Raw genomic sequence first — 16,276 nt, forward strand, 5'->3', positions numbered from 1 at the left:
TATGAACACAGGGTTGCTATGAGCGTAGGTCTGTTTATATTTTTGCAAATCTGTTGGGCTCACTGAGACTCCCCAGACAAACAATGCTTGCTTGCCAGCTTTCCATATAGCAACTGAGTACTTTATCCTTCCTCCATCAGGGCTGACTGTAGAATCATCATCTTTGGGGGGTAAAGAAAAAAAAAGAAGAGGGAAAAAGAATTCCCCAGGCTTTTGTTCTTGCCAAGATATTCAAACTGCTGTGAGTTTCAAAGCTGTCACTACTGATATACTGGGAGGTTGGCATTTGGGCTGCTGTGTTTTGAGTGCCATCAGATTTTATTCTTACGTGTTAAATTGGAACTTACACTCCAATATTCCAGTTCTTGTCTCTTCAGCATATCCTCAGGCAGTCCCTGAAACTTTTTAAGCATTTTATCTGTATTTTTTTTAGCAATGGAATTCTTACAGTAGCATGTAAGTAGCATTCTTACACTATGATTAGGGTTTTTGTTATTGCTAGACTTCCTTAGCATTTTCATCATGAGTTATTGATTAACACTCTTTTCCTCGTTACTTTTTCTGTGCATATGTTGATGCACCATTTCTTTTCTGAAGCTGGGAAAATGTTTGCTGTTTTTCTTTACAGGCTTGTCAAAGTTTGAAACCAAATCACCATTTTATCTTGGATGTAGGTGATACAAAACCTTATGAATCTGTTGTAATATTGTAATTCTGAGAATTCTGTAATCATAGGTACGATACCTTTGGCATGTTTCTTAAATCACAAATATGAACTAGAGAGTTCTTAAAATATAATTTTAGTGTTCTTCAAATTGGGTGGCCAAACTGATCACTGTTGAATAGAATTTTATTACAACAACAACAATAATAATAATAACAGCAACACAATGGCAGATATCGCAGTATTCAAAAACTGAAGCTTACAGTTTATTGATATCACTATATTAGGAAATGCCAGAGTCTAAGAAAAAGAACTAGAAAAAAAATCACAAAATATAATGACTTGGTATTGAAACTACCTGATTATGGATGAAACATGTGACAGTGATACCCATTGCCATTGGGGCACTTAGTACCATGCCCAAGAATTTTACAGAGTGCATCAGAAATTGAAGCTTCCTGCGATAACACCAGTAGAACTGGAAAAAACTGCAATACTTGGAACATCATATATTTTAAGAAAATACTTGATCGATAACTAGGATGCTCGCAACAACCTGTATCAACCATCACTGCCAGTTAATAATATTTTTGATACATTTTTAAATGTTCAGTTGACTGAGTTTCATGTTTAATGAATAAAGTTGTTAACAACAACAACAACAACAACAACAACAATAATAATAATATAACCACCACTACCAAACCCATTTACAGGAACAGCAAAAGTGATAATTGAGAGGTGTTAAGGGTTAGAACATCTCATTTGAGATAGTATTTTGCATCATTAAGGCTTTAATTTTACATTTTCTTTTCAAGATGAAAAAAGATTGCTCTAGGTATCATGCATATGGTGCTTGGTCTAATACTAAAATCCTTAGACCAATTGCCCTATATGTGCCATCCTAAAGACTAGAACTAACCATTCACTAACTTCTCCTTCAGAGGCAAGGAGTTCAAACAGGTGGCAAACGCACAACTTATATCTGTATCAAACCAACTTCTGACTTTGTACCGAGACTGTTGTAATAGCCCTGCTAGAAAAAATACAGGAGATAAAACCTTGTTCTTCTTGAACCCTATGTATATTTAGATAGGTGGTAGATATGGTGGTTTTGCTTCAGTCTGCAGAACTTGATGAGAATGCAGTTTTTTCAGTTATTGCTTTCCCAATAGCATCTTTGTTATGAAGCTCCTGCCAAGTTTTATCTTGTCTATGATTGTGATGAACCATAAGAGGTGTCAAGAAAGATCATTCAAACATTTATAGCGATGTGTCATTGGTATTTTCTGTTTTTTCTTGTCACTTAAGTCACATGAATTAGAGTTTTGCCAGTGGTGATTTTTCTCATATTGGGATGATACTTTGCTAATCTTCTGATTAATCTTTTGCAAATCTCAAAAATGGGTCTTCTATTTGAGAATTGCTGCAGGTAATATAAAGTGCAGTTTCTAGACTTATTTTTTTTAAAAGAATGTTATATCAGTTGTGGGGAAATTTTTCAAGAATATTTTAAAGTGCTGGTGCTTACCTAAATTGTTTGAGATAACAATCACTTAAAAATACAGTAGGCACATGCCCATTACAAAATTGCCTGGATGTTGAATTTGCCTGATCATGTTTTTTTGGGTCCCTTAACCGTCAAATGGAACAGATATTTTTAGAGCAGCTGCTTTATCTGAGGAATACCTTCCCAGGAAAAAAAATGGCCCAATTATCTTTAAGAAACCTATGTATGGCCAAAACCCACATATAACTTTACACATGCCCATATATATGTATCCTACTACTTTCATTTTTTCCCATGGTTTAATAGTTTTAATATACTGTATTACAAGCTGTCATTAGATAATTTGGAAAGAATAGAAATAGTATAGTAATATTTGTCTCTCACACAAGAGGCACATTATGCCTGCTGTTTTCACATATGATTGTGAAAACGGCAGGGGATGTGTCCAGTATCAGAGTGGGACTTCCAGTATCAGAGGAGAAAAAGAGTGGATACTAGACAATTGGAAGGACAGACATAAACATTATTTTAGTAAATAATTTGACTTTCATAATAGAACACGGACAATGAAAGAACACTGTTAATCCCTGTCTTGTGCAGTTTGACCATAAATCAGCAGATATGCTCCATGTTCATTTCAGTGTGTATCATAATTTTTGATTTTCTTTACAATTAATTTCACATCAATATGGTGGATTTCAGTAGAAAATGATTATCTTTCAATGGGAATATTAGATTGTATTTGCTTTTGTGAACAAATAATCATTATATTTTTGATCTTTAGGGTGTGGAATGGCGTTGTGATGAGACTACTAAGAAAGCTTGTTATAGTAAAGGCAAATCAACGGTAAGTCTTTAATCAGTTTTCTCTATCTGAAATGGTGCTATTTTTTTCCCCTAGATGTCTTGGATGTGATAAAACTGCATCTATATTACATGTAATAGTTATTCCCAATGTTTTGCCTTCTGGATTTAGTATGATTTTTGGACATTTATTGTGAATTTCCATGCCAAGAATGCTCAATGGATAGACTGCACAATGCAGGATTGTCAAGGAAAAAATAACAAAAGTAGAAACATGCCAATAGAATAGAAGAAGGGTTACAGATTATTGTAAGACTGGAAAAAATCAAACCAATTGAAAATGGCATTTGAAACTTAAGGTATTAATAACAGGGCTAATGTCAAGCTCCCAATACCCTCTGTGTAATCATTGAGATTATCTGAAGTTCTGGATTAGTATGCTGGTTCATGAGATTTCATTGTATTTATTTATTTATTTATTTATTTATTTATTTATTTATTTATTTATTTATTTATTTATTTATTTATTCATTCATTCATTCATTCATTCATTTGTCCAATACACAATACATATGGAAGAGAATAGACATGAAGTAATATATATAAAGATAATATGTAAAAATAGAGGAGAAGATATATGAAAGGAAGAAAATATATATGATATATGAGATAAAGGAGAGACAATTGGACAGGGGCGAAAGGCACACTAGTGCACTTATGTCCCCCCCTTACTGACCACTTAGGAACCTGGAGAGGTCAATTGTGGATAGTCTAAGGGAGAAATGTTGGGGGTTAGGGGTTGACACTATTGAGTCCGGTAATGAGCTTCGACAACTTGATTGTTAAAGTCATATTTTTTACAGTCAAGTTTGGAATGGTTAATATTAAGTTTGAATCTGTTGCGTGCTCTTGTGTTGTTGCGGTTGAAGCTGAAGTAGTCATTGACTGGTAGGACGTTGCAGCATATGATCTTGTGGGCAATACTTAAATCGTGTTTTAGGCGCTGTAGTTCTAAGCTTTCTAGTCCCAGGATTGTTAGTCTATTTTCGTAGGGTATTATGTTTTGAGTGGAGGAGTGAAAGGCTCTTCTGGTGAAATATCTTTGGATATTAGGACTGATGATTGGCAGGTTTGCATTTGAGACCTACTTACTGCCATGGGGTTGGTGAGCTCCCATCACATATTCCAACTTCTGCTGACCCAGCTGTTTAACAGCAAGAGACTGTGGGCAGATAGATGGATACCACTTTGATGAGGTGACTTAATGTGGAGCTAAATGGAGCCCCCAACTGGGCAGCCCCTGGGCAACAGTGATGTCACTGTCCAATCCTTTCAACCCGGAAGTGCTTTGGTAGTCCTTGCACAAATGTAGTTGAAATCTGAAGTTTATAAGCTCATTCAAAAACCTGCAGTTTCCCATTTTAGATAAAAAATTGGGCTGGCTGAATAAAGGTGTGCAAATAATAAGGTGAAAACTTTGAAAATTTAACATCTCATTCTAAGCTGTTCCAGTTTTATCAGAAATGTTCCAACTTTGAAACAAGTTGTTCTAACCCTTACTAAAAGACATCTGATCTTGAAATGGACATCAAATGAAGGCATTTGGCCAGAATATCTATACACTAAAACATTTTACTGAGTTCTAAATTCTGCAAATCCCTATGTTTTCATATTGCCATGAAATCACCTACTTAGTGTTGCTATTGGGTGAAAAATTTAGTCATTGATTGATTGATTCTCTTATACTGCCGTCTTCATACAGACTTCTTGTAATTTACAACTATAAAAAAATATAAAACTCTACCATGCAAAAGAATACAAAACCCTAACCCCCACAAACACTGCCAAGGAGATCTCTGGACAATATTTGTTTTATGATGGTCTGGTATTTCAGCAGTTCTCCAACATTTCTTTAAAATTACCCTTAACATCAACAAATTTCTGCAGTATTATTTGATGGCTTGTTAGGGTTGGTTCATATATCATATTTATTTTTAGAGAAAGATGTGTTGAATAAAAAAATATATGAAAAAGAAAAAGCTGAATTAAAGTCCTGAATTTAAAACAGCTACAAAAGTTATTGTATTGTATTTATTGTATTGTACAATAAATGAAGAGGGATATGTTTCAATTTTTGTATTAGTTTATCAAAATATAAAATACAAAGAAAAATAAAAATAGTGGAAAAGTAGGGGAGGAAAAAGGCAAGGAAAAAAAGTGTAGCCTAAAAGTGTGTGTGTGGGGGGGGGGGGAGAGAAAGGCATCGAGTTCCAAATCTTTTTAGAGCTGTAGCATAAGATAATACCATACAGCCTCAGCTTTTTACTTTTACATATCCTGTTTCCCCCAAAATTAGGCATCCCCTGATAATAAGCCCAATTTGCCTTTTGAATGCAGGGCAATAAGGCAAATGTGGGATTCCAGAAGTTATCCAGGAGATATGAGTAATTATTCAGTCATAAAAGACCTTAAGGGAGTATAAAATAGTGTTTACTTTAGAAATACCACAGTCAAATTAAATAGCCCAGTTATTTACATTCAAATCAATCAATAACTCTCAATACAATAATAAGATTTCAAACCTGTCTTTGTCTTACATACATACATAAATTACAGCTTACAAAGAAATCAAACTATCATCAAACACACAGAACTTACTACATTAGTCACAGTAAATCAGCAGAAAGAACAGAGAAAGCAGAGAGATCAGAGTCATGCTTTCTGGCTCCCTCTTATGGCAATTTGCAACGCTACCTCTTAAAGCTATAGTACTTCAATACATACAAGCATTCATTGTTAGCTTGTTTATATATTTCAAACCCAACTGTCTTGTACATAGTACTAACAATAGTAAAAAATTCCTTCTTTACATTTATATTACCAATATGCCTTTGAAATATCGTTATACATTTTTGACATTTAATGTACATCTTTAAGTCTTTATAATAAATGGTTTACAGTGGCATCAGACAACAAAACATTATTTTTCCATAGAAGTCCATACATGTACTTATTGCACAATGAACATTGCTGTAATCTATAATCAGCAGCTATTGAAATAAATATATATGTTGATATATTAGTATTTACAGAACACATTGATGGATTGTACTACTGTCATTGGGAATTAATTTTAAATAATTTCTGACTTTATAGAAGTTTCTTAATACAATATATTTTGCTTTGGCAGGAAGAGTGCCAGAATTATATTCGTGTACTCCTGATTGGTGGAGATAGACTATTTGCATGTGGAACTAATGCATTTACACCCATTTGCACTAATCGGACGGTAAGAATATGAGTGGATCTGCAGGTTTCTTAATTCAGTAAGACAGAAGTGTGGAGGAAGACTTCTATGATTGTGGAATTTTTTGTTCAAATACAAATAAATTGGATAATTTCCATTATGCACTAGGTGGCCATCTATCAACTGTAATGTATAATGCACAATTTCCAGTTTTTCATGCATTATATAATTACCAATACTAAATCAACAGAGATGTGAGAATGTTATTATCACTTAGTATATTATTAATCATAAATATTATTAATGGCTGAAGAAAAAAAATGACAGAGACCTGGGAATTTCTTCATTGATTACATTTGGCATCAGAAACTCTCTAATCTGCCATGTTCTATTTTATGGAGTCTGATCTACAGCTGATCTGAGATTATAAATTTCTCTAGTCCAGAAAGGCTTTAAAATAGCCCAATTTGAATATCTGAGGCCATTTTAAGCATTCTGGCCATGGGGGACTTTTCAAAGTGGAATTACCCTAGAAAATGAAAGGTTCTTCTGCCTAACCTTACAATATTGGTAAGGAGTACCTATCATTTATAATAAAGCCTCAAAATAGGCTTAATTTATGACTGTTCAGGCTATTTTGAAGTCTTATTGTGGTGTAGGTGGCATTTTCAAGAAAGAAAACTACCAGAAATGGAAAAAACTTCTCTTCTTAATACTCAGATTTTCTCTCAAATGTCTGGTACCATATCCTGCAATACTTGAATGCTAGAAGACTGCTTTAATGGTGCTATGATACAATATGTATTCATGTTGTGGATTAACTGAATGAATGTGTATATAAGATGGAAGGAGTGAATGGGTTCCCTTAGTAAGACAATATTTTTCAATATCTTGTAAAATTTGGATGGGGTTCTAGAGTTTCTGCAGTGGAAGCAAGGATTACCTTTCCTCTTGCAACTCCCAATTTTCTTTCAAAACCTGCCCAATAAATGAATAAATATGCATATTTTAAACAGTGAACATATTGTAGAGGTCACCTATGTGATTGACATGCGGAATAATAATCTGTATAGGGTGAATGAAATCTAGTGTACTGTAGATATGCAACACTTTATTGAATTTGTATTCCCTAAAGCAGAGGTCTTCAAACTTGACAACTTCAAGAATTGTGGACTTCAACTCCCAGGATTCTTAAAGTTGCCAAGTTTGCGACCCCTGCCCTAAAGCTAGTAAGAAGTGTATAAGAATGTACTATAAGACAGGGGTCCCCAACCACCGGGCCGCAGACCAGTACCGGGCCGCGGGGCATGTTGCGCCGGTCCGTGGAGTCAGCAGCTGCCGGCCCTCATGCCGCCACCCCCTCCCTCCAGCGCTTCGCCTCCCGCCGGGCAAGAGGCCTCGGGAGGCAGGTTCTGCCGGCCACAGGACGATGGATGGGACAGAGGGGCGGGAAGGACCGAGAGGCTCAAGCCTCTTTTGGCTTCTGCCGCGGGGCGCTTTTGCGTTTTTGGCTGGGGGGAGGCAGGAGGGCCAGCCTGACCCCCTCTCTCCAGCGCTTAGCTCCCGCTGGGCAAGAGGGCTTGGGAGACAGGTTCTGCCGGCCACAGGACGATGGCGGGAAAGAGGGGTGGGGAGGACCAGCACCCCCATGCTTAATCCCGCCCCCAACCACGCCCCTTTCCGCCCCCACTGGGCCATAGAAAAATTGTCTTGCTGAAACTGGTCCCTGGTAGAAAAAACGTTGGGGACCACTGCTATAAGACATCATTTTAATTATTCACATTAGAGGTCACATATTTTCTTTCAATTATTTGTATATATAATTTTCTTTCAATTATGGGTATATTTATATTTACCATGTTTCCCTGAAAATAAGACACTCCCCCCAAATAAGCCCCCTCCAAGAATAAACCCTTCCCCCAAAATAAGCTCTCTCCAAAAATATTTAAATACGCATGCAGCCGGTCCCTACCATTTCCTCTGGATAGAGTTAGGGAGACAGAGCTGGAAATCAGATAAGACGGCAAGAGGACCTCCACCTTGCTCCAAGTACCCCAAAATAATAAGACCTCCCCCAAAATAAGGCCAAGCGCTTGTTTCAGGGTTCAAATAAATATAAGACAGGGCCTTATTTTCAGGGAAACATGGGTAATGTAAGAATAGAATTAGAGGCATATAATAGTTAATTCAATATTAATATGGGGGAAAATTGAAAGAGTTTCTGAACCAAAGGCAGGACACATGTACAAATAAATTCTTCAGTTTATGTTCAAGATTTGTGGGTTTCATATTCTTTAATGCAGTTTGTAATAATTCTTCCTCTCCCCAATATTCTGTTTAAGCTACGGAATTTGGAAGAGACACATGATCAGATCAGTGGCATGGCACGCTGTCCTTATAGCCCCCAGCACAATTCTACAGCCCTTCTTGCAAGCACTGGTGAATTATATGCAGCAACTGTCATGGACTTTCCAGGGAGAGATCCTGCAATTTATCGCAGTTTGGGTATTTTTCCTCCACTTCGGACTGCACAGTATAACTCTAAATGGCTCAATGGTGAGTATGTGGAAGAGACATATTTTGTTTGTTAGGAAATGCTTTCTTTTAAGAACTTTAACTGATTCATTTTGAAGGAAAAAAGATTCATTCTTACAACTTAATGCTGCTTTGTCTACAGCAGTTGTTCTCAACCTGGGGGTCGAGACCCCTTTGAGCAACCTTTTCATAGGGGTCGCCTAAGACCATGGGAAAAGACAAATTTCCCATGGTGTTAGGAAAGAAAGCTTCGATTCTGGCTCCTTGGAACATATTTTTACGATCCGACCAATCAGGTGTTTAAAGTGGAGGTGTCCCTCTGACCTTCCTGTCAATCATCTTAAAGCTCTGTTGGGAGAATTGGCACTAGACTTATGGTTGGGGGTCACCACAACATGAGGAACTGTATTAAGGGGTCGTGGCGTTAGAAAAGTTGAGAACCACTGGTCTACCGCCTCTTCACATATAGAATGATGACTTCTTAGATGTCATTATTGCAGGTTTAAAGTTGGTCATGTTAGATGAAATTGGGGCATGGGGAAAAGAATAGATACAAAACAACTAAAGAAAAGATATAAAACAATTGAGTGTTAATTGTGAAAATATAAGAGGCATATATTATTTTTAAAAATCATATGTTTAGTAAAATTTTTCATTTCAATTTTCATTTCATTGTGTGCAGAAATGTTCAAACTAGTTTCACAGTGAAAAACGTTTTCAAAAAGACCAAATTTAAGTACCTAACATAAACCATTTTCGGTCCAGGTCAAATAGACCTGGGAACAGTACAAGTGTCTAGTGTTTTCGAACAGAACCTCAGGGTTGTTTAAAGTTACAACAATGCTGAATGTGGAGAGTTACAACCAGTCCTGGTAGTTGCAGCTTTGTAGCGTCCCCACAGCCACATCTTTGCGATTTGAATGCTTGGTAACCTGCTTGCAGTTAGAATAACTCCTCGTGATCAGGTGATAGCCATTTGCAACCTTCATTGCTGATTTCTGACAGGCTGAGTGAATGGGGAAGCCAAAAGGAGATTGCAAATGGTGATAGCATGTCTAATAATTGCAGGAAGTTCACCTAACAATGGCAACTAGAATAGCCTGAACTGCCATTGTAAGTGCAGTCATATTAGGTCAGTGCAGTCACATGACATTCCAGTTTACACCTGCATTGCTTAACTAAGTTAGGTTTTAAGGAAAATATTAGCCCCCCTCCCAAAATTTAATTTAATTTAATTTATCCAACTTCCATGCTGCCCAATCCCGTAGGACTTGTAGAACAGTAACTTCTTGCATGAATCCTTGGTATGTGGCCTAAAGAAACAAGAGTCAGTGAGTAGATGGATGGAGTTGATTTAGGGAGCAAAGTTATTTTTCCTTATTTTTTTCCCCAGAACCAAATTTTGTGTCTTCATATGACATCGGAAACTTCATCTACTTTTTCTTCCGAGAGAATGCAGTGGAACATGACTGTGGGAAAATAGTTTTTTCTCGGGCTGCTCGAGTTTGTAAGAATGACATTGGTGGCAGATTTTTGCTGGAAGATACTTGGACCACCTTCATGAAAGCTCGTTTGAATTGCTCCCACCCCGGAGAAATCCCATTTTACTACAATGAATTACAGAGTACGTTCTTCCTGCCAGAACTGGAATTAATCTACGGGATCTTTACCACTAATGTGTATGTAGTTTATGTAGTATTTTCTTTCTAGAACATTCAAAATTAACTTGATGAGGATATCTATTTATATCCAGGAGTGGGCAATCTTGATACCAGTCTTTATCACTTTTAGGAGGGTATAAATCTAACAGCTAGATGAATGTGTGTTTTTTAAACCTTTCCTTGTTTGAATTTTTAATTTGATAAGATGGTAGCAATTGGCAAAAATGGAGACTATTATATACTAAATATTTGTATCAGTCCCATTAATGAATTAATTTGCAAAGAGAACAGTTCCATTAGTAAATGTGGCTTATTTTTAATATATATATATATATACAAAGGAGTTAAGAAAACATGCCAGCATGAGTAGTATGAATTGTAGGAGAACATTCAACTGGAGACAAGAGATCCTATGAAGCAATAGTCCCCAATCTTTGCTGCTTGGTGGCCTAGCTGGGGCGGTGATAGGGACTAGGCCACACAAGCAGTAGGCCAGTGCATATGTGTGTATGCCTTCAAGAGAGAAGAAAAGCCTTTGGGGAGCAGTCTCGGTAATTCAGGTTTCTCCATGCCAAAATCTTTTGCAAGGGGATGAAAGACCCGAAGCAGTGTGAGATATCTTCCCCCGAAGCCTTTCATCCATTTGCAAAAGCTTTTGGCATGGAAAAGAGAAGCCTTTCAGGGTGCCATTTTAATTCAATTCAATTTATTAGACTTGTATGCCGCCTGTCTCCGAGGACCTGGAGCGGCTCATGTTCATGTTCCTTTAGACTCATCGAGGTTTCCCAATGTTCCAGAAGTGGATCAAGTTCCTATGCAGGCAGTCTCGGTGAGTCATCGAAGCTGAGCAGGGCAGACTTATTCAGCCTCTGCTCTCACTGCTCCTCTTGGAGCATGGGGCGCAGATGGCTTGGCAGCCTGGCTGTGAAGGACAGAAGGGAACAGGGCTATGCAAATGGCGAGCCAGAACACGTGAATCTTAAGCTGCATGGAAGAGAGAAGAGAAGCCTTTGGGGCACTGCTTGGAGGACCTAGTTTGCGAATAGGCCACGGCCTGGTAGTGGGCCGTGACCCACAGGTTGAGTGGCCCTGCTATGAAGTATTGTTTTGATCACACAATGAAAATCATTCAGGAAAGAATCCGGTCCACTCAAAAAATGTAGTTGAACCTGGATGAATGCTATGATGGAGTACATCTTGCCATAATCATAGGAACAGTTGCTTCAGGAAACACATTGCTGGGCCTATTCTCTTACAAGCCATTGCTCAGATATCTGAACAGCCAGATCTCACTAGGATATTTAAAAGTAATGACTAATATGTTAAATTTTGGTCAACAATCAATTGGAAACCAATGAAGTCACTGTAAATTGATAGTTTCCTGATTCAAATGATGGCAAATTCCAGGTTATTTTGGTAATTTTAAAGGTATTCCAGAGTATATTTATTTCCGTCTAGCCATTTTAAGGCCAGTTTTTTCCTAAGTGATTTGCCACTGCCTCCTTCCTAGGGTTGGGAAAGAAAAACTGCCTCAAAGTTACTGGGTTGGCTTCCTGTCTCAGGTGGGACTAGAACTCCCAGTTTCTAGCTACTTTGACGATACTTTGACATCTACACCAGACTAGCTCTATTATAGCTTTCTTTATGCTTTGCTGTCTATATCTGTACATTTATTGTGTATCTGTATCTAAATATAAATTTCTTCCATAATTCAGTTTGATTTAATCCATTGCATGACTGATAGTCAACATATTACAAACAGTATGATTTCATAGAGAGCTATGTACATTTCTGTGTTACAGCAAAAATTAATTGTAAGATTCATAATGATTATGCCTTTATAGCTACAAAAATGAATCAAATAATATCTTTGTCTTATTTGCCCTTTCACTTTCCTATGGGCTGGCAATTCATTAAGCACCTTGAAATATAAATGAAGCAGTTCTTGGGGGAAGAGTTCTTGGTATTTAAGTTATTCTGAATTTGTATAAATTGAATAAGTTATTACTCCCAAATCTGTAAGGTAGCTCTCCAGCACTTGAAGGTTCCAGCATATGAAGAGGAGGAGAATTAATTTCTATAAAAGGATGAAATCAAATACTGTATGGGTCTCTGTAAGTGGTGGGAATCTCCCAGATACATTTAACTGCATATTTTTAGAGATAGCATGCAGGGCCCTCAGCTTTAAAATCTGGCATGCGCAATGTACATTATAATGGGAAAATAATGCTGGTGCTTGAAACTGTCAAGTAGGAACAGTGCTGGGACTATTACCAGTATGTGGGTTACAGAATGCCTGAATGGGCAAAGTACAAATGAATTAATTAAATAATTTTAACAGACTGTTTTCTAGGAAACAATATGGAATTGGATGCCATACTTAAACTGGGTGTGTTCTCTCTGCATAGCATTGAATTAGGAGTAATGTACATTCCCCATAGGCATATATATGGCAATTTTATTTAGAATTAATTAAAACATTTATTGAGTTTCTAGCTTTTATCTGATTCCTTCTTTAAGATAAAAATGATTTTGTTATTTCATTCCAGGAATTACGGAATGGAAATACTTCACTCAGCTGCTATAATTCTGCATTTAATATCTTTTATACCTTACTTTAGCTAAATGCTTTATGAATATTACTAAACCTTCACACTCAACCTGCTGTTCTGCTGTATTAAATCTACCTTTATCACTAAATTAGCTTTTCATTAGCTCTTGTTTCATAGCTGTTCAGTGTGTTGAATTCTTGCTTAGCTGATCAGTTTACTACTGTGTACTGTATTCCCTTTCAGTAACTAGGCTTTTAGCATAAATGATCTTAAACACTTATAGTTTAACACTTAAACATTTATTTAAGAATCACATAGGTCGCTCTGTCACAAAAGAGATACTGCTGTCTAGGAATCTGTGAACATTTACTCAGTTCCCAGCATGAGCAACTTCCAGATGTGTGGGCTTCCAGAATTCCCCAGCCAGCATGCTAAGAATTTGGGGAACTGAAGCTTGCACATCTGGAGGATATCAAGATTGGGAAAGGCTGACCCTAGGTAGTTTGCAAATAATTTAAGAATGAAAGATGTAATTCTTACTGCTTACATATATTGCTTATTATATGATTGTTGTAAGAAAATATCTGATGTTTTAAACAGAAGAGCGTTTATCCTTGCTTATTTTCATGTTGATTGGTTTTGTTTCTTCCCCAAGTAGCAAGATTTTAGCTCTCCACTTTTCTGTTAATCTATCCCAACTAATCAACTGGTAATTGGTTATTATTCAAGGAATAAATATTTACATGTTGTATTCTAGTTAATATAACAGTATCACGATACTTTAAAAAAAGCTAAGTTAGCTTAGGGAAGGGTACAATGTTGGAGACTTTTAATGTAGAGTTGACAACAAAGTATGATGTGATATGTACCGAAAAGTAATTGTATAATGTATAATTTATATATAGTCTCATGAGATTGTTAATTATAAAATAATGTTAAACTACAAAGAAACCTTGCTCAACTTGGTGCCTCCAGAGATGTTGCTCTAGATCTTACAGGACTATCACTCTAGGAAATGCTAACTTAATAACCATGATCCATACATACTTAACATAAATTCTGAGATGAGATGGAAAGAATTATAAGTGTTATAGAAATCCTTCACTGGCTATATAAAACAATCTGTTTTCTCTTTCTTTTTAAAGGAACAGCATAGCTGTTTCAGCTGTTTGTGTGTTCAACATGACTGCAATAACTCAAGTCTTTAGTGGGTCATTCAAATACCAAGAAAACTCTCGTTCTGCCTGGCTTCCTTATCCAAACCCTAATCCTAATTTTCAGGTAATTGAAAATAAACAGGTATTCTTAATGTATGCATGTCAATCAAATTGCACTTACAGTTTTACGAAGTTAAAATATTTATAATAACAAGAGATCAATGGAGAATTAAATAAAGGTGGTAAAAATAATAAAGCCTCTAAATAACCTGAGTTTAACATTTAACTGACAGTGTTGAATCCATGGTAATGATGATATAAGTTGCAAGCTGATAACATTGGGAGAGCAACACATTGTCCATTAAGCAGGGGTATTTTTGGTTTCTCTTGGAAGCTAAAACTGTCTGGATTAATCTGTCCACAGAAGGAGTGAATTCCACATTCTGCTACTCCTAAAAACTCATCGTTCTGTGTTTTCATTGCCCTAGTTTCTTTTTGTTCTTAGATATGACACTAGACATAAACTGAAAACTGAATACAGCACGAGGAAACAAGCTTTCAGTTTTCTTGTCCTAAATTGTTTATGATTTAATAGGAAGAATCAACACTTTAAATTGGACTGGATGTCCCATTGCCACCACCTTCCCTCCCTGTTCTTCGCACTGGCCAAGTGGCTGGTGAACCACCACTGCCTTGTGGAGCAGGACTCTGCAAGCCTTATTGTGCTGTTGCATGCACAAACTGCAGGACTGCCGTGAGCTTCATCATATCGGCACAGCTGGCATCCTGCTGCTTGCGGCTGTGCCAGTATGTTGAACCTCATGGTAGTGCTGCCATTCATGCATGCAATGGCACAACAAGCCTTGCAAAATCCTGCTCCACAAGGCAGTAGCGGTGGCATGATGAGTCTCACAGAGACTCGTTTCTGGCAGGTGGGACATGTTGGGCTGTGAGATGTATGTTCTATCTGGGACTTGTAGCTCCATCCTCATTCCTTGGTCCAGGCAAGCACATTGTAAAAGAAAACTTCTCATGAGTTTGAAAAGTTTGATTGAACTTGCGATTTTTCTTTTGCAATGTGCTTTCCTGGACACAACATTGAGGAACACGGTTGAGCTTATCTTGCGGCCCACCTACCACCCCCAAACTGCAGCCTTAAAGTGGGCAGGTGGCTAAGCAAGAGACAGGAGCCCTGCCGTACCTGGCAAGTGAGGCGGGGGGAGAAGAAGAGACAGAAAGGAAAGCCATGTCTTGCTCAACTCGTCTCACTTCTCCCCTTCCACACTGGCCCCCCTTCTCCATAAAGAGATGGTGGGGAAGGAAAGCAGCCATGTTATTGTTGCCATTGGGTCAGGGTGGGACATGTTGGGACACAAGATGCACATCTTACCTATCCAGCATTCCTTGCCATTGTGTCCAGAGAAAAATATTATAATAAAAAAACCTTTTGAGTTCAATCAAACTTCACGAACTCACAAGGGTTTTTTTTTATTACAATGTTTTTCCCTGGACACAATGGCAAGGAACGCCTAACTCTTCACTAGGGCTTATTTTGGGGGGAAGGTGTATATGCCCACCACAAAAATCAGCCTTATTTTCAGGGGGTGTCCTATTTTCGGGAAAACACAGTAGCTGGATGACCACTCAGTTGTGCACAACTTATTATAAGAACTAGCCTTTAGATTGTCATAATTTGAAATCTCAAATTAAGACACTATATGTCTTAAGTTCTTAAAATCTTGAGTTAATGTAAACATTATTATATGTATACCTTTTCAGTGTGGCACCATGGATCAAGGCCTGTATTTGAATCTGACAGAGAGGAATCTCCAAGATGCCCAAAAGTTTATTTTGATGCATGAAGTGATCCAACCTATCACACCAGTTCCTTACTTCATGGAGGACAATAGCCGCTTTTCCCATGTGGTTGTGGATGTGGTACAAGGAAAAGAAATGCTTTTTCATATAATTTATTTGGCCACAGGTAATTTATTTTCTCATTTTCTTTATTTCTAACGTGCAGAGATTATTTTATAATGTTTAGCTGAATTTTTTTTAAAAATCCTAAAAAGCACTTTAAAACACCAGCAGTAAAATAACCTAAAACCAACAGCAAGGGGGAAATAGTGGTATATACAATAATAAT

At 37.2% G+C, this 16,276-nt stretch overlaps 1 protein-coding gene across 7 annotated transcripts in view; it reads left to right on the forward strand.

The window, feature by feature from the left end:
* The window catches only part of SEMA5A (semaphorin 5A), a 245,461-nt gene that overhangs the window by 155,061 nt on the left and 74,124 nt on the right, over positions 1 to 16,276 (forward strand). For all 7 annotated transcript variants that reach the window (XM_070747020.1, XM_070747021.1, XM_070747016.1 and 4 more), the window contains 6 exons: positions 2,959 to 3,021; positions 6,169 to 6,267; positions 8,568 to 8,781; positions 10,154 to 10,439; positions 14,119 to 14,254; positions 15,910 to 16,114. In XM_070747020.1, coding sequence (XP_070603121.1) covers positions 2,959 to 3,021; positions 6,169 to 6,267; positions 8,568 to 8,781; positions 10,154 to 10,439; positions 14,119 to 14,254; positions 15,910 to 16,114 — 1,003 coding nt within the window. The remainder of the gene's footprint in view (positions 1 to 2,958; positions 3,022 to 6,168; positions 6,268 to 8,567; positions 8,782 to 10,153; positions 10,440 to 14,118; positions 14,255 to 15,909; positions 16,115 to 16,276) is intronic.

Source organism: Erythrolamprus reginae, chromosome 3, assembly GCF_031021105.1.
Source record: "Erythrolamprus reginae isolate rEryReg1 chromosome 3, rEryReg1.hap1, whole genome shotgun sequence".
NCBI classification, from domain to species: Eukaryota; Metazoa; Chordata; class Lepidosauria; order Squamata; family Dipsadidae; genus Erythrolamprus; species Erythrolamprus reginae.